Here is a 20139-nt window from a genome sequence, read left to right on the forward strand (position 1 = left end):
TACACACTGTTCTCTCTCTACACTCACACATGGACACCACTCAGACCTTTAATAGTCAAAGGCCTTTTAGCTCTTGCTTTGTACAGTCAGATATTTTGTTTTGTGTGTTCATACTGTGTGATTTTATTGCTAAATACATTACATTTTAACATTGCTAGAAAAGTCTTTATTTTCATCAATACATAATTATTAGAATTTAGCACATTTTACACTTAATTGTAATCTGGTCTATTTTCATATAAAAACCCTAACCAAGTTATAATAATTTTAAGATACCTGCTTATAAGACATAAGGTTTCTGTTTTTATTTTGCTATTGAGTGTTCTGATGTAGTTAGTGACATTTACACAAAGGTGATCACTTGTAACCATAATTTTAACAATTAAAAATTAAAGTTACTAAAAAGGCCAGTGGATGGCAAGAAACTTCGCACTGTAAGTTTATTTGACCTTTATTTAACCAGGAAAATCTCTCTGAGATTAAAATCTCGTTCACAGGAGAGTCCTGGCCAAGAATGGACAGCAGTTACAGTCACACTTACAAATTGAAACAACAAATGTACTATTTAAAACACTTAAAAACAATCACAAATCAATGAGTCTTCTTCGAGTGATCGAATAATAAATTTAAAATGTCCCATAGGCAACAGAGTTTGTAATTTCAATTTTGTTTGGATTAAATTATATTCATAATTTAACAAACATGAATATATTTTATATATATTTAACAAACACACTGTCACAGTGGCCAAAAAATACAAAATTTATAATAAGAGTTAAGAGCCCAACTAATGAAAACACTAATCTCTGTTATGGTGACACACATTAGAGTTAAACCCTTGTTAATTCTCAATAGAAACTTTTGTAGATGTCTAACAGAAATAAAGTCAGTCTGGTTAGTAATAAGTGAAGCTGGTAAAGATTTTTGTGGAGTTGTTTATTCCTCCTCTGCTGAGATCTTGAGAGATTTAATGTCTTCTTTTATCTTCAGTTGATTTCATCTAAGGTTGTGGTTGAAGTCAGTTGTAGTTCTTGTGTTTCCGCTTATCTCTTTTTCTGTTCTCTTCTTTCCTTCAGTGATTCTGCTTGTTAACAGGCTTATTAAGGCTGAAATTACTTCATATTTAATATAGACATATGTTGTGGCTCAGATAAGGTCCATTTATGGTTAATTTCTTTACTTTGGCTGACATGTGGCATTGCTATGGCCTGCTTGTGGCTCAAAGCTGGCAAACAGGAGCGGTCCGCCCAAGTGCCGTCATTCCACACTGCATGTGGGCCAGATCATCTTTCCACGGATGCCAGATGTGGGCCCGATCTGGGCCGAAACAATGTTGCTATGTGGGTAAGTTAAAGGGGTCGATATGATATCAGCTGCCATTTTCAAATAGATAGTTTCCACACAGTCAGGGCCTGGAGATTTGTTTATATCAAGCGATTTAAGTGCTTTATGGACATCAGTACGCTTGATGTGAACAAAAGAGAACTCTTCCTTTTTAAAACTAGTTTCTGCACTAACAAAGTCATTATTTGAGGGCCAAAGATTGTACGACTTGAATAAAGACCCAGAATCAATAAAATGCTTATTAAAATGGTTAAGTATTTGCTCTTTATCAGAAATGACAGTGGAATCCATATTTATACGTGAAGGAAAATCTGATGATTTTTTGTTCCCTGCTATATATTTTATATTCTGCCAATTTTTTTAGGATTATTTAAATTAGTCATAGTTTTAGCAATAAAGTAGTCGGCTTTAGCATTCCTGATGGCGACTGTACATTTATTTTGAATCTGTCTGAAACAAGTCCAATCAGAATCTACATCAGATTGCCTAGCTTTTGCCCAAGCAATATCCCACTCACGTATAAGAGTAGACAATGCTGTAGAAAACCAGGGGTTATTCCTGCCTTTAACTCTAAATTTCTTAATTGGTGCATGCCTATTAAAAACCGAATTAAGTCCATCATAAAAATATTTCCAAGCAGACTCGACATCGGGGATGAGGGAAATCCTTTCCCAGTCATAAGTTGCAAGGTCATGGAGAAAACATTGCTCATTAAAATATTTCAAACACATTTTTGTAATGATACGTGATTTCTGTTTAGGTAGTTTTGTATCTCTAACTATGGCGACAACACAGTGATCACTAACATCATTTGCAAATACAGAAGCCAATGAATATTTGTGTGGAACATTTGTAAAAATAAGATCAATAAATGTTGACTTTTTATAGTCCTTCAAATTTGGTCTAGTGGGCATCTCAACTAGCTGAGAGAAGTTAAGAGTATCACAAATTAATTTAAGACCATCAGAAGCTGACTGCAACCAATTCACATTAAAATCACCCAGTATAAGAAGCTCCTTATAATCCAATGATGTCACTGTGTGCATCAGAGATGAAATGGCGTCATTATTAGCTGAAGGAGGTCTATAGCATCCAACTACTGTAAGATGTACAGTTTTTATAAACGATAAGAGTTAAAGCTAATAATTCATTTTGTTTAGCCACAGGTTCATAAAGTAATACAGTAGCTTAAGGGGGGGGGGGGATGCTCGTTTTCACTCAATATCCTGTTAATCTTGAGTACCTATAGAGTAGTACTGCATCCTTCATAACCCCAAAAAGTCTTAACTTTTATTATATTTATAAGAGAAAGATAGTCTGTAACGATTTTTCCCGGAAAAACATGAGCGCCTGGAGGCGTGACGTGTGGGCGGAGCTAAAGAATCACGAGCGCGAGTAAGCTTTTGCGTTGAGAGCGTTTAGAAGCTGTGACATTACCGTGAGGAAAAAACATCATCCAAAACAAACCATGGCTAACAGTCAGATTCAGCCGTTTATTTATGATCCAGAATCAGATCCAGGGGCTGAAATTTAACAAGAGCAGCATCAGCAACGACGTCTCTATGTGGTATGTACTGAAACTGTATATATTTGCTTAGCGGTTGTGGAAAATGACTAAGTTCCACTTTATTTAGTCTTTTTTTTATTTTTTTGAAGCTGTACATGTGGAAAGTGCAGTTTGATGACAACATCGCATGTTGTTTACTTGATGTGCTTACGCGCCGATAGTTAAGTTAACAACACAGAGATATTTTAAGCAGTTTTACTCACCGCCTGCGGTTCCAACACACGATAGTGACCCTATTTCGTTGGGACTGCATTATCCTTAAGAAATAAACGATGTGCAAATCTGGCGTCAAACTGGGCCTTGTTTGTAAAACAAGCATCTTCGAAATGCAGGGAACAAACAAAAAAACTTGTACAACTCCGTTGATGCTCTGTAAAAATAAACTCCATCCACTGGTCCCTTAATGCTGTTTTTTCTTTGTTAATCTGTGCAGGGTTGTCTTGCCCTGGCAACCAAAAACACACTTCTTTCGTGACATTTCGCTCTCTCGCTTTAATCAGTGGATGTCACTGCTCTGCTCAGATTTAGTTTTTAACAGTCAGATAGTTGGTTTGAGCCCAAAAGGTTCTAACCCTGAATCCACCCCTTAAAATAAACCTAAATCAAACCCATGAAATTACCTTTTATTGTTTCTAAAATCATCATGTTGTCTAACAGTCAGACTGCTGTAGCAGGCAGTAAGATGCGCTTCATTTTTTAGACCACCAGATGACAGTGAAGTCAATGGAAGAACAGAAAAGACTGGAGTAATCCCAGTTTCTTAATTTTTGTAAAATCATTCAATAGATCTGTTCTTTTAGAAGAACAATATTATTTGTACTTCATCTTTTATCAGTCTGGTAGTGTCTATGAGACTGACACTGATTCACTTAAACACAGTGTATTTGCTCATGATTGTGGTAATTAAGATTGTGCTGCAGCATCGCTCCATGTGTTAAACACAGAGTTAAAATCAGAAAGAGGAAGTGAATCTAAGAGTTCTTTACTTTTATCTCTTATAAACACATAGATGTTCCTGCAGCCGTAATGAGCATCTTTACACAGTTCTTTCTCTCATGTTTCAGGTATTTTCTCACAAATATTTAATTAACAGTGAATCCTAAAGATTGTTATTTGTTTGGATCTGGAGACTTTGAGATGTTCTTGTGTAGTTGAGATGAAGTTACACATGTCCAGGAAGAGGAAGATGAATATTTTGAACTGCATATTCAAGTGTGAAAACTAGTCATTTGACTCTTTAAGCTGCTGATATTTTTATCATTTGAGCGTTGACACTCAGACATTGACACTGCAGAGCGGTAAGACCATTTTAACATTTGGTAAAATAACAGATCTACAACAGATTATTTGTAAAAATGCGGTAATGACTTAATATAAACTCCAGAAGCTCAATATTTGATAAAGATACACATGTAAATGTTTTGTGAAGCTCTTTAGACACACGAGGCCAGACATGAGAAACATCCTCAGCACACGTCAAGCCTTCAATGTGCAGTCAATTAATCTGAAGTCATTATGATCTGTCTATTGATTATCAACACAATAAAGTTTGTGTTTTTTATTGCAGAAATGACTATGGTGCCGTCACTCGTAACATCTCTTCCTCTGATCTTGGTGATCATGACTGCGGGTGAGTCTTCATTTACACTCACTAAACACACACTTTAACACTCTTGAAAAACTCTTGAGCTCTTCACACTTTGTAGCTCTTAAAGTGTTTTGCTGTCAGTTAACATAAAAACTAGGCTCATTGGAAACACGTGCCTCTGCATACCTTTCTTCAAAACTGATAAAAACGTACCTATATGTCTGATTCACGGCAGTTTCCAGTTGAAATGAGCGTCAGAGTCAGTAAAACTGACAACTTTTATGATTTGATAGGCATGGTTTTCTAATTCAGTAGCTTTGCTCGATAGCGTTGCACTTGAGTGATGAAGAGCTCTGGTACACTGTAATACCCACACTGTAAAACCCGACAAGTAACTTAACTCAAACCGTTTGAGTAAACAAATATCCTTAAAAACCTGACAAATTAAGTTTACTCAAACCGTTTGAGGAAACCGATTGCCTTAAACTGTTTAAGTACTCTGAACTTAATTCAGTTGAGTTCACTGAAAGAAGATTTACATTGCAATTAAATAATTAAGTGATTAATTGAGTGATAATTGAGCTTTAGTGATGAACAGCTGCTGTTAACAAACAGAATCACTGAAGAAAAGAGAGAAAGGAACTACAGCTGACTTCAGACACAGCCTCACTCAAACCTGACAAGTTATTTGAACTCAAACCATTTGAGGAAACCGATTGCCTTAATCCATTTAAGTTTTAAAGCTAACAGTTATAAGTACTCTTTACTTACATTTACATTTACATTTAATCATTTAGCAGACACTTTTATCCAAAGCGACTTACAAATGAGAACAATAGAAGCAGTCAGGTCAACAAGAGAACAACAACAGAATACAAGTGCCATGACAAGTCTCAGTCTAGTATAGAACGCATAGCCAGGTGTATATAATTATTATTATTTTTTTTAATTAAATGAAAAAGACAAGAAAAGGAAAAGTACTGGTGTTAGTAGGTTAAGTGCAGGCTAAAAAGATGAGTCTTTAGATGTTTCTTGAAAATGAGTAAAGACTCAGCTGTACGAATTGAGATTGGGAGGTCATTCCACCAGCTGGGCACAGTCCAGGAAAAGGTCCGTGAGAGTGATTTTGAATTTCTTTGGGATGGCACCACAAGGTGTTGTTCACTTGCAGAGCGCAAACTTCTGGAGGGCACATAGGATTTAACCAGTGAGTTTAGGTAAGTTGGTGCCGTGCCAGTGGTCGTCTTGTAGGCAAGCATCAGTACCTTGAATTTGATGCGAGCAGCTACTGGTAGCCAGTGTAACCTGATGAGGAGAGGAGTAACATGAGCTTTTTTTGGCTCATTGAAGACAACCCTTGCTGCTGCATTCTGGATCATTTGCAGAGGCTTGACAGTACATGCAGGAAGGCCCGCCAGGAGAGCATTACAATAGTCCAGTCTGGAGAGAACAAGAGCTTGGACAAGAAGTTGGGTTGCTTGCTCTGACAGGAAGGGTCTAATCTTCCTAATGTTGTATAAGGCAAACCTGCAGGACCGGGTCGTTGTAGCAATGTGGTCAGTGAAGCTTAATTGATGATCCATCACAACTCCTAGGTTTCTGGCTGTCCTCGAAGGAGTTATGGTTGACGAGCCCAGCTGTATAGAGAAGTTGTGATTAATCAATGGGTTAGCTGGAATCACCAGTAGCTCAGTCTTTGTAAGGTTAAGCTGAAGGTGATGGTCATTCATCCAGCTAGAAATGTCACTCAGACAGGCTGAAATGCGAGCAGCTACCGTCGGGTCATCTGGCTGGAATGAGAAGTAGAGTTCGGTGTCATCAGCATAGCAGTGATAAGAAAAGCCATGCTTCTGAATGACAGATCCTAAAGATGTCATGTAGATCAATCACCTTTATTTATATAGTGCTTTAAACAAAATACATTGCGCCAAAGCACTGAACAACATTCATTTGGAAAACAGTGTCTCAATAATGCAAAATGATAGTTAAAGGCAGTTCATCATTGAATTCATTGATGTCATCTCTGTTCAGTTGAAATAGTGTCTGTTTTAATTTGCAATCAAGTCAACGATATCGCTGTAGATGAAGTGACCCCAACTAAGCAAGCCAGAGGCGACAGCGGCAAGGAACCGAAACTCCATCGGTGACAGAATGGAGAAAAAAACCTTGGGAGAAACCAGGCTCAGTTGGGGGGCCAGTTCTCCTCTGACCAGACGAAACCAGTAGTTCAATTCCAGGCTGCAGCAAAGTCAGATTGTGCAGAAGAATCATCTGTTTCCTGTGGTCTTGTCCTGGTGCTCCTCTGAGACAAGGTCTTTACAGGGGATCTGTATCTGGGGCTCTAGTTGTCCTGGTCTCCGCTGTCTTTCAGGTCAGTAGAGGTCCTTTCTAGGTGCTGATCCACCATCTGGTCTGGATACGTACTGGATCCGGGTGACTGCAGTGACCCTCTGATCTGGACACAGACTGGATCTGGTGGCCACGGTGACCTCGGAACAAGAGAGAAACAGACAAATATTAGCGTAGATGCCATTCTTCTAATGATGTAGAAAGTACGGTGTTATGTGAAGTGTTCCGGTTCCAGTTTACCTAATTAATGCAGCCTAAAAATCCTTTAACGGATTTGGATATTAAAAGCATATTAGTATGTTATGTGTATGCCAGGTTAAAGAGATGGGTCTTTAATCTAGATTTAAACTGCAAGAGTGTGTCTGCCTCCCGAACAATGTTAGGTAGGTTATTCCAGAGTTTAGGCGCCAAATAGGAAAAGGATCTGCCGCCCGCAGTTGATTTTGATATTCTAGGTATTATCAAATTGCCTGAGTTTTGAGAACGTAGCGGACGTAGAGGAGTATAATGTAAAAGGAGCTCATTCAAATACTGAGGTGCTAAACCATTCAGGGCTTTATAAGTAATAAGCAATATTTTAAAATCTATACGATGTTTGATAGGGAGCCAGTGCAGTGTGGACAGGACCGGGCTAATATGGTCATACTTCCTGGTTCTAGTAAGAACTCTTGCTGTTGCATTTTGGACTAGCTGTAGTTTGTTTACCAAGCGTGCAGAACAACCACCCAATAAAGCATTACAGTAGTCTAACCTTGAAGTCATAAATGCATGGATTAACATTTCTGCATTTGACATTGAGAGCATAGGCCGTAATTTAGATATATTTTTGAGATGGAAAAATGCAGTTTTACAAATGCTAGAAACGTGGCTTTCTAAGGAAAGATTGCGATCAAGTAGCACACCTAGGTTCCTAACTGATGACGAAGAATTGACAGAGCAACCATCAAGTCTTAGACAGTGTTCTAGGTTATTACAAGTAGAGTTTTTAGGCCCTATGATTAACACCTCTGTTTTTTCTGAATTTAGCAGTAAGAAATTACTCGTCATCCAATTTTTTATATCGACTATGCATTCCATTAGTTTTTCAAATTGGTGTGTTTCACCGGGCTGCGAGGAAATATAGAGCTGCGTATCATCAGCATAACAGTGAAAGCTAACACCATGTTTCCTGATGATATCTCCCAAGGGTAACATATAAAGCGTGAAGAGTAGCGGCCCTAGAACTGAGCCTTGAGGTACTCCATACTGCACTTGTGATCGATATGATACATCTTCATTCACTGCTACGAACTGATGGCGGTCATATAAGTACGATTTAAACCATGCTAATGCACTTCCACTGATGCCAACAAAGTGTTCAAGTCTATGCAAAAGAATGTTGTGGTCAATTGTGTCAAACGCAGCACTAAGATCCAATAAAACTAATAGAGAGATACACCCACGATCAGATGATAAGAGCAGATCATTTGTAACTCTAAGGAGAGCAGTTTCAGTACTATGATACGGTCTAAATCCTGACTGGAAATCCTCACATATACCATTTTTCTCTAAGAAGGAATATAATTGTGAGGATACCACCTTTTCTAGTATCTTGGACAGAAAAGGGAGATTCGAGATTGGTCTATAATTAACTAGTTCTCTGGGGTCAAGTTGTGGCTTTTTTATGAGAGGCTTAATAACAGCCAGTTTGAAGGTTTTGGGGACATGTCCTAATAACAATGAGGAATTAATAATAGTCAGAAGAGGACCTATGACTTCTGGAAGCACCTCTTTTAAGAGCTTAGATGGTATAGGGTCTAACATACATGTTGTAAGTTTAGATGATTTAACAAGTTTATACAATTCTTCCTCTCCTATAGTAGAGAATGAGTGGAACTGTTCCTCAGGGGGTCTATAGTGCACTGTCTGATGCGAAACTGTAGCTGACGGCTGAATGGTTGCAATTTTATCTCTAATAGTATCGATTTTAGAAGTAAAGTAGTTCATAAAGTCATTACTGCTGTGGTGTTGGGAAATGTCAACACTTGTTGAGGCTTTATTTTTCGTTAATTTAGCCACTGTATTGAATAAATACCTGGGGTTATGTTTGTTTTCTTCTAAAAGAGAAGAAAAGTAATCAGATCTAGCAGTTTTTAATGCTTTTCGGTAGGATATGCTACTTTCCCGCCAAGCAATACGAAATACCTCTAGTTTTGTTTTCCTCCAGCTGCGCTCCATTTTTCGGGCTGCTCTCTTTAGGGTGCGAGTATGCTCATTATACCATGGTGTCAAACTGTTTTCCTTAACCTTTCTTAAGCGTAAAGGAGCAACTGTATTTAAAGTGCTAGAAAAGAGAGAGTCTTTTGGAGAAGAGAAGAGAAGTGGTCCAAGTACTGAGCCTTGAGGAACCCCAGTAGCAAGGTGGTGTGACTTAGAAATATCACTCCTCCAAGACACACTGAAGGATCTGTCAGAGAGGTAGGACTTAACCCACAGGAGAGCAGTTCCAGAGATTCCCATCTTTCTTAGGGGGGACAGGAGAATGTGGTGATTAACAGTGTCAAAAGCAGCAGACAGGTCCAGTAAGTTGAGTACAGAGGATTTTGAAGCTGCTCTTGCTAGTCGCAGGGCTTCAGTAACCGAGAGCAGAGCAGTCTCAGTTGAGTGGCCACTTTTGAAGCCAGATTGGTTGCTGTCCAGGAGGTTGTTCTGTCCAAGGAACATAGAAAGCTGGTTGAACACAGCCCGCTCAAGTGTCTTTGCAATGAATGGAAGAAGGGATACCGGTCTGTAGTTTTCAAGAAGCGCTGGATTTAGAGATGGTTTCTTGAGCAGTGGGCTTACCCGAGCCTGCTTGAATGCTAAGGGAAATGTTCCAGATTGAAGAGAGGAGTTGATAATGTGAGTAAGTGAAGGTATGACTGAAGAAGAGATTGCTTGAAGGAGGTGAGTGGGGATAGGATCAAGTGGACAAGTAGTAGGATGATTGGACAGGAGAATTTTGGAGACGTCGATCTCTGAGAGTGGGGAGAAGGAGGATAAAGAGTGTGCATCAGTCATTGTGAAGTTTTCCTCAGTCTGTGGTGTGGAGAATTGTTCACTGATGGATCTCGTTTTATTTGTGAAGAAAGCTGCAAAGTCGTCCGCTGTAAGAGTCGATGGAGGAGGTGGAGGCGGCGGATTAAGAAGAGAAGAGAAAGTCTTGAATAGTGTCCGAGCGTCACAGCAGCTGTTAATTTTGTTGTGGTAGTAGGATGTTTTAGCTGTGAAGACATTTGCAGAGAAGGAAGAGAGGAGAGATTGATACACACTGAGGTCCGTAGAGTTTTTTGATTTCTGCCATTTCCTCTCTGCAGCCCTGAGTTTAGAGCGATGTTCACGGAGAACCTCGGACAGCCAGGGGGCAGATGGGGCAGTGCGTGCTGGCCTAGACAACAGTGGGCAAAAGTTGTCCAAACAAGATGTTAAAGTGGAGCAAAGAGTGTCCGTAGCACTGTTCGTGTCCAGAGCAGAAAACTAGAATGGTGCTTAATTCAGTTGAGTTCACTGAAAGAAGATATACATTGCAATTAAGTAATTAAGTGATTAACTGAGTGCTGATTGAGAATTAGTGATGAACAGCTGCTGTTAACAAACAGAATCACTGAAGAAAAGAGAAACACAAGAACTACTACAACTGACTTCAGACACAGACTTAGATGAAATCAACTGAAATAAAATACATGAAATCTCTCAAGATCTGATTAAACAACCCCACAAACAGCATCACCAGCTCCACTTATTAATAACCAGACTGACTTTATTTCTGTCAGACATCTACAGAAGATCTTATTGAGAATGAACTAGAATGAACAAACTTACATGGTTTAAATCAAGGCAATCTGTTTACTCAAACGTTTTGAGTTAAGATAACTTGTCGGGTTTTACAGTGTACAAAACCAAACCAAATCCAATTTCTGTGTTTCAGGGGTTGATGGTCAGCAGTATTTGACAGTGAATTATGGTCCTTCATATGTTTGTGCATTAAAGGGGTCAACAGTGAAATTGTCCTGTGTTTTAAACTATCCTCATGATCATGAGCTCAAAACAGCTTTCTGGACCAAACCTGCTGTTACTGATGGAGATCCACCGAACCTGTGTTCAGACCCAGAAATGAAAGGAAGAGTTCAGTGTGACAGTGAATATAACAACACTTACAGTATCACTTTGACGAGTGTAACAGAAGCAGATAAACACATCTACAACTGCAGATTCACTACAGACAGAGGAAGATGGACCGGGATTCCTGGAGCTCAGCTGCACGTCACAGGTAGAGCTAGTGAACTCTCACAAATACACCACACACACACACACACACACACACACACACACACACACACACACACATGTCTGGTCAGCTATCCTTGTGGGGACTCTCCATAGGTGTAATGGTTTTTATACTGTACAGAACGTATTTTCTATCGCCCTACACCAACCCTACCCCTAAACCTAACCCTCACAGGAAACTTTCTGAATTTTTAGATTTTCAAGAAACTTCATTCTGTGTAATTTATCAGCTTGTTTAGCCGTGGGGACCTCAATTTAGGTCCCCACCGTGACACGAGTCCCCATGAGTCTGTGTGTATTCAGGTTTAAGTCCCCACCAGAATAGAAAAACAAGTACACATATACACACACACACATATCTACATTCACAAATTGTTCCATCTGTTTAACCGAACATGTGACTTCAAGCTGTATTTTATTGGTATATGATATTTTCTTGTCAGAAGAGTTTAGGTGTTGTCTTAACAGTAGCTGGGTTTCCATCACCCTGCTATTTTGTGCATTTTAAGTATTGCATCAGAATCAAATTTCGTATCGCTGAATTTCGAATAGAAATGCCTTAATTGACAAAAAAGCTTTTACACTCGCTTGAGGTTTTTGACCTTTTGAAAAAGGGTTAATGCGAATAATGGGAGATAGAAATGCTTTTTGCAAATAAATTCTTCCAAGCGCATCAAAGTGTCCTGTGACGTGCTATACATATAAACAAGAACTGAATTGCTATTAAATGGATCATCACAAGCAGGAAATTTGTAAATGGCTTTAGACCAACAGAAGAGTGATAGATAATGTGTTCGACTTGAAGCACGGCTATAGATGTCGATCAACGAGAGAGCCGCTTGCAGTCGGGGCTGGAGCCGTCAAGCCAAACACTTTCTGCTCCCGTTAGTATAATGCTCAAGAGGTGTTTGCATGAAGTCAAACTAATGACTGAATTTATATTTTTATGCAGACTTTTAAGTGGACTGTCACTTTAAGCTGATGAATCACAGAGTTGTTGTTGTCAGATCTGCAGGTGGAGACAGAGCAGAGTGTGAAAGAGACAGATTCAGTCACTCTGACATGTAAAAGCAGCTGCTCTCTGCCTCAACAAACAACATTCATCTGGTTCAGAAACACACAGATATTAACTAGAGAAATCATCACAGAGAATCAGCTTCAGCTGCAGTTAGTCAGTCTTTATTATTCAGGAAACTATCAGTGTGCTGTTTCAGGAGAGGAACATCTGAAGTCTCCACCTGTTTTTCTTAAAGTAAGATGTGAGTACAAACTGATTCTTTAACATTAGTGAATTATTCACACCCTTTAATTTTTTTATTTCTTTTGAATTGAGATTGTAAAGTTAGACATCAGCTGAAATCTAAAAGAAAATGAAATGTGTGTTTGAAAGCCTAATTATATTTCTAATTTCTGTGTTTTGTGTTTCAGCGGGTGATGGTCTGCAGGATTGGGGAGTGAGTTACAGTCCTTCATATGTTTGTGCATTAAAGGGGTCAACAGTGAATCTCTCCTGTACTGTAAAATATCCTCCTAATTATCAGCTCAATACAGTCTTCTGGACCAAACCTGCTGTAGCGGTTACAGAAACCCCTGATCTGTGTTTAGACCCAGAGAACAGAAGAGTTCAGTGTGACTGTGAATATAAAAAAAACACTTGCAGAATCACTTTGACGAATGTAACAGAAGCAGATAAACACATCTACAACTGCAGATTCACTACAAACAATAAGGATGGAAGATGGACAGGGGTTCCTGGAGTTCAGCTGGACGTCACAGGTAGAGCTACAGACACAAACACACCACAGAAATATGTAAGACACATTATGAAACATATAAAACACTCATTGTGTCACCTGTTATTCCAGAAGCTCAAACAGTAGAGAATGGCACTAGTAATGACAAAACCATGAGAGCAATTCCCAGGAAATACTTTTACTGATAGTGTTTACCTTGAATCAATGCAAGTCACTTTGGATGAAAGCAAATGTTTAAATGTAAATTCTTTATTCTTTACCACCCACTGGGCAAAGTTATGTTTGTTTATGTCTTTGCAGATGTTGAATGTCTTTGATTTGCAGTTGATTTTACCACATGCTCAATCGTCAGTTATTTCATTATTTCATAAAGATTATTTTATTTTCTTGATTTTAGGACAAACACAGTGTCTGGAAATTACATTGAAATAACACAAGTCTAAATCTAACGCATCCTGAGAGTGTTGATTTGGTCCAGAAACAGTATAAGTTACGCCTAAATGAACCTTAAATGATGTTGAAAATATTTCCACTAACCACTTTTGAACTAGTTTTAACCTTGTAAGGAGGTTAACGTTTAAATCAGACGTACAGAAGACGTCAAAAAACATATAAAAAAACTTTAATTCTGTCTCGTCAGTGGACTTCTTTTCAACGTCAGCAAAGACATAAAAAGACGTCCAGTGGACGTAACTTTGCCCAGTGGGTAGTTTCTTCTGCTTAAAGTTTCAATTGTTATAACATTAAGCTATGTTGATGAAACTATAATGGTGAATCACAGAGATGTTGTTGTCAGATCTGCAGGTGGAGACTGAGCAGAGTGTGAAAGAGACAGATTCAGTCACTCTGACATGTAAAAGCAGCTGCTCTCTGCCTCAACAAACAACATTCATCTGGTTCAGAAACACACAGAGATTAACTACAGGAATCATCACAAAGAATCAGCTTCATCTGCAGTCAGTCAGTCGTCATGATTCAGGAAACTATCAGTGTGCTGTTTCAGGAGAGGAACATCTGATCTCTCCACCTGTTTATCTTCATGTAGGATGTGAGTACAAACTGATTCATTAACATTAGAGAAATATTTCACTGATTATTCAGAGATTTTCAGAATTAACTTCAGATTAGTTAAATTCAGCCCATTCATTCTGAATAGATGACATCAATATTAGACATGATTTATATTTACTAATGTAATAATATGAAAATGAAGGTGAATCCAGAATCTGTGTGTAGAGACAATCTTCATGGGTTTATAAATCAGTACATGTACCTTTCTGAACAAATAAAATCTCTTTTAATTTCTGCTTGTGGATACACTTCAGTTAATGTCAACAACCATAAGTTAAATAGAAGTTAAATAAATTATTAATCATTTACATTTAATCTAGATTCTCCAAAGAGTGTCTCAGTGTCCATCAGTCCGTCTGAAATAGTGGAGGGAGATTCAGTGACTCTGATCTGCAGCAGTGACTCAAACCCTCCTGCTCTGAACTTCAGCTGGTTTAAGGAGAATCAAAGCTCAGCTGTTGGATCTGGACAGAGTTTCATCATCTCCAGCTTTAACTCCAGTCACAGCGGACGCTACTATTGTGAGACTCAGAATCAACATGGATCTCAGAGATCAGCGTCTGTTTCAGTCTCTGTTAAAGGTATAAACAGACACTCTTTGAGTTTCATCTGTCTCTAGTGTGACATGATCTTCATGAACATCTTGTTTCAGGGGTTCAGAGAGCTGCTCTGCACACAGTTATTGGGATTGTGGTGGGATGTGTAGTATTGATCTTCATCATCATCATCATCATCGTGTTTATTAAGTGAGCTCCTGCATTTAAAAGTCATTTCACAAATTAACACAAATGCAGATTTTGTTGAACTTATTGCAAAATGTTAAATTTAACTTGCAATAAATTACTGTTCAGTTTGTAACAAAATTTTCCAGGAAGAAGAGGAGAGAACGTGGAGCTGAAGATGTCAGACAAAATCAGGCAAGATTGATAATACATACCTCAATCCAGAGGTGGGTAATCCAGGGGCCAAAGAGTAAAAATCCTGCCATATTTTTGTTCCACCCATGAACTCAGCAGCTGATTTCATCAAAGGAAGAAAAGTCATTCCAAATCCAATCTGAAGTCCTCAAAGAGTTAAAGTTAATGAGATAATTAAGTAACTAATTAAATGATGACTGTGCATTAAAGATTAACACCTGGTGTTATTGAGAACTACAGAGGATCAGATGTTGATGTTTTATTGGTTAAAATGATGCCACTATCATGGAGATCAGTGTTTGAATTAGTTGTGTTCTTGACCCTTTACTTGTTGTGTCAGATATCTCTTTGTATGTGATGTTGTGGAGAAAAGAGATCTGTGATATATGAAGAACAAATATTCACACTGAGCTGATTTAATTATATCTCAAATAATGTTTAGGGTTCAAATAATGTCAGTCCAAAATGATAATCAATACATTTAAATCAAGCTCATACAGTCATCAAAAGCAAAAGTTACCTGTTAGATCAAGAGTTGCATCAGCATTGCACAAATGTTTATTGTTAAACAATAATGCAATTGCTTACAAGCAGATTTCTAGAAACCACTTAAAGGCTCAAGAGCTCCACTGAAGCAAATACTCACTACAATTATGGTGGCACAGTTTTTTTTTCTTCCAGTTGATTTCATCCAAGGCTGTGCTTAAAGTCAGTTGTAGTTCTTGTGTTTCTCGTTTCTTCAGTGATGTTGATTGTAAACCGCAGGTGTTCATCGCTAATACACAATCTTCATTTAACTAGTCACTTAATTATCTCATTAACTTTAACTCTTTGAGGACTTGGGATTTGACTCTAGACTAGTTTGTGACTTGGAAGGAATGACTTGGTTCCTCTGGTGAGATCAGCTGCTGAGTTCATGGATGGATCAAAAATATGGCAGGACTTTTACTCTTTGGCCCCTGGATTACCCACCTCTGCCTCAATCTACAAAAGCAGCAAGATCATGATGTAGATTGTATATTTGACTATAAAAATTAATACTTAAAAAGTAATGTACTGTTGCTTGACTAATATTTGAGAAAATATCTCAGATTGATCTTGTGATGTCTGTGTGATTGTTATTTTATGAAACAGCAGGAGGATCGTGTCAGCAGATCAGGAGAAACAGCTCCGACCAATGACGATCCAGTGTATTCAGAAGCATCAGCCAATCAGACGGATGATCTGTATGCTATGGTTCAAGCGAAGAAACCCAAACGCTCGAGGAGAGAACAAACAGAAAAAGACTCTGGAGATGCTGAAGAGATTCAGTATGCCAGTGTCCATCACTTCAAGAACAAAGACATGAACAAGACTGAAGAGACCACTGAGATTCAACATCCGTCTGATGCCAGCAGGTGAGGAACGATTCATCTGAACCCAAATGAGACACATTCAATGCTTAATCAGACCTCTCGTTTTTGTGTTGTTGAAATGATGGATAGTCACCTGCTGGAGTAACATTATCATATTCATAAACCTTCTCCCCAGATCTGAGGATGTGATCTACAGCTCAGTCAAATGAAGAACATGTGGTCGATCTGATGCTCACAGGAGACCTGGGTTTGAGTTCAGTCCAGGTCATGTTCCAGATCCTTCTCTGCTTGATTTCACACATTTACACATTCATGGACTGTTCTGCTGTTTGGACATTAATGGCTTTCAGCTTACAGTCTGCTCATTTAATCATGAATATTACACACTGTCTTCTCTCTACACTCACACATGGACACCACTCAGACCTTTAAGAGTCAAAGGCCTTTTAGCTCTCGCTTTGTACAGTCAGATATTTTCTTGTGTGTGTTCATACTGTGTGATTTTATTGCTAAATACATTACATTTTAACATCAGAAAGTCTTTATTGTCATTATTACATCACTATGACAATTTAGCATATTTTACACTTAATTGTACTCTGGTTTGTTTGCCTATAAAAAGCCTAACCAAGTTATAATCATTTTAAGCTACCTGCTCATAAGACATATTTTTCAAGTTTCTATTTTTATTTTGCTATTGAGAGTATTGATGCTGTTAGTGACATTGACACAAAGGTGATCACTTGTATAATTTTAACCATTTAAAATGAATTAAAGTTACAAAAAGGCCAATTTATGGCACCAAACTTCGCACTACTACTACTAAGTTGATGAGTTGATTTACCTGCCTCTGGTCACAGAGTCTTTTAGATGGATGCTGAGACTTTTTATGTCCACGGCTGTAATATGCTGTGTATCCCACCAGCTGACAACCCGGGTGCCAAAATATTTTTGGGTAAACTGGCCGTGTGTGGAATCAAACAGATCAGAACAAAAACAGACATTCTGGGGGTGGAACTGCTTTCATGAATGAAAACAATCTGCTTTAAAATTTAAAAGTTTTTCCCATGGTGTGGAAATGTAATGTGAGTGAACCGTATCAGTGTTAGGGAACACGTCAATTTGAATGAAGAATTTCATTTCATTCCTAGCTTTCTAGACTATTTCTAGTAAAGACAGCTTCTGCGAACAAGGTATGAGAGTTTTATTAGATAAAGAGTTTGTGAAATGTGGTGTGAAAGAGAAGAAACTGAGAACGTGGGTTAATTCTTAATTGATCATGTTATGCCAAACAGGACCTTAGTGGACCTTTATATCACAGGGATTTTAGGACGCTGCACTACGCTTGGTAAATAAGTTTGACAACTGAAAATTGATTCAAAGTAAGCAAACATGTAGATATTTATTATGACGATTATGATTTGGGAGCAGGTCAGCTAGGCAATGTACGAAGCTTTCAGCTCTCATTCCCTTTCTGAGTTTGTGACTTTTACTATTACGCAGGCCTACTGCAGACGTGAGCAGTGTGACACAGCAAAAGCCAATAAAACCCATAATAATCAGTGATATTTTTCTGATGCCATCCAGTGTAGACAGATAAAACAGAGTTATCTGATATAGTAAAAAGAAAAGCCAAATGTAAAAGCCAAAAAAAAAAAAGGCTCAAGCTTGTTTTTCAATATATATATATTGTAACATGTATGATCAGTGTACAGTAAGTACAGTTAACAGTGCAACGCCTCCACTTCAGCCCTGATCTTATCAGTTGTTTGAGTGATGACCAGTCACAAGACTTGTTTCTAAACACTTGTGCTGTTAAGAAATATTCCTTCTTACTAACCAAATATGATAACAAACCCTTTTCAGAAGCTTCATTGCTAGACGTGGTGCTTATAAAAGTGGAGATGTGTGTATTTGTGTTTATTTATAGAGCTGTGATGGTTCAAGTGGTGATGAGTGTTAGCATGAATCTCTTTTCTCTGAATTATCTGCTCTGGACATCTGGGGAGTCACAGTTGGTTTAATGCTGTAAGCTACACTTCTGAAGCACTCTCAGGCTGTCAATCATTTCTTCTGATGTTGGGTTGGCTGACATGTAGAGGGCAGGGCTTGAATTCAGCACCTTTAAATGGTTTATGTGTTCAGTTTGCACAGTTCTGTGTCAGAATGATCACTTCTGCTTTTCTGCAACACCCTCCAGCAGTACTTTTCACTCCAGCAGCAAATTAATTTATTCAGCTACATGTATAAATACGCTTTGTTGCTCTGTGTTTTGTATTTCAGGAGTTGTCCTACAATCAACAATTCTTTAAAAAACATAATTCAGACACTTCATATTTAAAAGTCTATATAATTTGAATTGTATTTAATAATTATACTTTCAAGAAAGCATTTGCATAGGGTTTGTAAAAGCTGATTTCATGCATGTTTTGGCATCAGTTTTTGTTGAGTTTACACAGTTTTGACCAGCACTCGTCACCAGCGTGATCTGTTCTGAGTCATTCGAAACAGTGAATCATTTTGTGAAGCAATCGATTCAATTGTTCGGTGCTTCTAAAAGGTTTGTTTCTCCTGTCACTACATATGAGTGAACATAATTTAAACACAAACACAGAGAACATAAGGAATAACCTGTTGCAACAAACAACTGACAGAAACATAAGGGCTTTATATACAGTGGAGAGCAAACAGACCAATGAGTAACATGACAACACACAATGAGTGCGCTCAATGAGGCTAACTGTGAGACAAGCAGGGGCAGAACACACACAGGAACATCATACTGCACACACTTTCTGCTGTTATTCTGCGGAAGAGGGCTACTTTTATACAGTTGCCATGGGTTGTTTTTTAGTCTGCGGGTTGAAGCAAACTCCCCGCCCCAACAGAATGTGATTTCCACTGAGGTTTTGACCCACAGAACACAATTTTGGAGCAATTTTAATAGTTATTTTCCCCCAGAACCTAACTGGGCTAGTTTTGGTTATGCTAAGACTAGATTTGAGTACAAATTAGTCAGGATTCTTTACACCGATCTGGCAACCCTGAAAAAAAACTTTAGCTCAAAGGAACATTGACAGATGATGAGTGTGTGAGAAACTGTACAGTGAGTCAAAACCTCTAGTGTATATTTTGATTGGCCATACTGATTAATTTATGGCTGTAATTGTTGGTCAAAAAATTACTTGAAGCTGGAAAGATTTCCTGCACAGCAAAATCCCCAGTGTTAATTTAACACTCTGAGTGTGGACTCATATAAACACTGAAGCAGAGTTAAAAGTAACACTGAAGCAGAGTTGAAGTTAATGAGATAATTAAGAAGTTAATTGAGTTATGATTGACCATTATTGAAGACACCTGATGTTAACAAGCAGAATCACAAACGAGAAAAATCACAATCTGTGTATCACCATTATAGTGGTGAGTGTTTGCTTTAGTTGGGATCTTGAACCTTCAGTTATTAACTTTAGACTTTGTGTGGATGTGTAAACTGAGTTATAACATACAGACAAACCACAGCAAAGGCAATCTTATGGTATGCCTGAGTTCAGGTTTCTTTGCTGTGTACATAAATTAGGTGGATAAAAAAGTGATCCAGCATTTCTGGCACAATATGACATGTTTTTAAAAGTTAGTTCTACATAAGGAAACAATTCTTTAGTTTAGAAACACAGACATCAATAATCAGCATGAGAATCACAACAACGGTGACCATCAAAAAAGCATGTTGGAGCTAATAAAAACTCATCCATGGCTCCCATCATGCATTGCGGCATGACTAAATTATGAACTGAATTGTCGTTGTAACTTTTTATTCTCACTATATTTTATTTTTGCTGTTTTTATGCGAATTTTTAGTATCTAGTTTTGTGATGTTCAGAGTAGATCT

The 20139-nt window shown here is 38.2% G+C and overlaps 1 protein-coding gene across 3 annotated transcripts in view; it reads left to right on the forward strand.

Annotated features, from left to right (window-relative positions):
- The window catches only part of LOC127949406 (sialoadhesin), a 40038-nt gene extending 22972 nt beyond the window's left edge, over positions 1 to 17066 (forward strand). For 2 of the 3 annotated variants that reach the window (XM_052546617.1, XM_052546615.1), the window contains 8 exons: positions 12161 to 12412; positions 12582 to 12929; positions 13704 to 13955; positions 14299 to 14559; positions 14631 to 14724; positions 14850 to 14895; positions 16036 to 16292; positions 16426 to 17066. In XM_052546617.1, the coding sequence (XP_052402577.1) occupies positions 12161 to 12412; positions 12582 to 12929; positions 13704 to 13955; positions 14299 to 14559; positions 14631 to 14724; positions 14850 to 14895; positions 16036 to 16292; positions 16426 to 16459 (1544 nt within the window). In that variant the 3' untranslated portion in view covers positions 16460 to 17066. The remainder of the gene's footprint in view (positions 1 to 12160; positions 12413 to 12581; positions 12930 to 13703; positions 13956 to 14298; positions 14560 to 14630; positions 14725 to 14849; positions 14896 to 16035; positions 16293 to 16425) is intronic. The other variant, XM_052546616.1, reaches the window with a different exon arrangement.
- The last annotated feature ends 3073 nt before the right edge of the window (positions 17067 to 20139 follow it).

Source organism: Carassius gibelio, chromosome B1 (genome assembly GCF_023724105.1).
Source record: "Carassius gibelio isolate Cgi1373 ecotype wild population from Czech Republic chromosome B1, carGib1.2-hapl.c, whole genome shotgun sequence".
In the NCBI taxonomy this organism is placed as follows: domain Eukaryota; kingdom Metazoa; phylum Chordata; class Actinopteri; order Cypriniformes; family Cyprinidae; genus Carassius; species Carassius gibelio.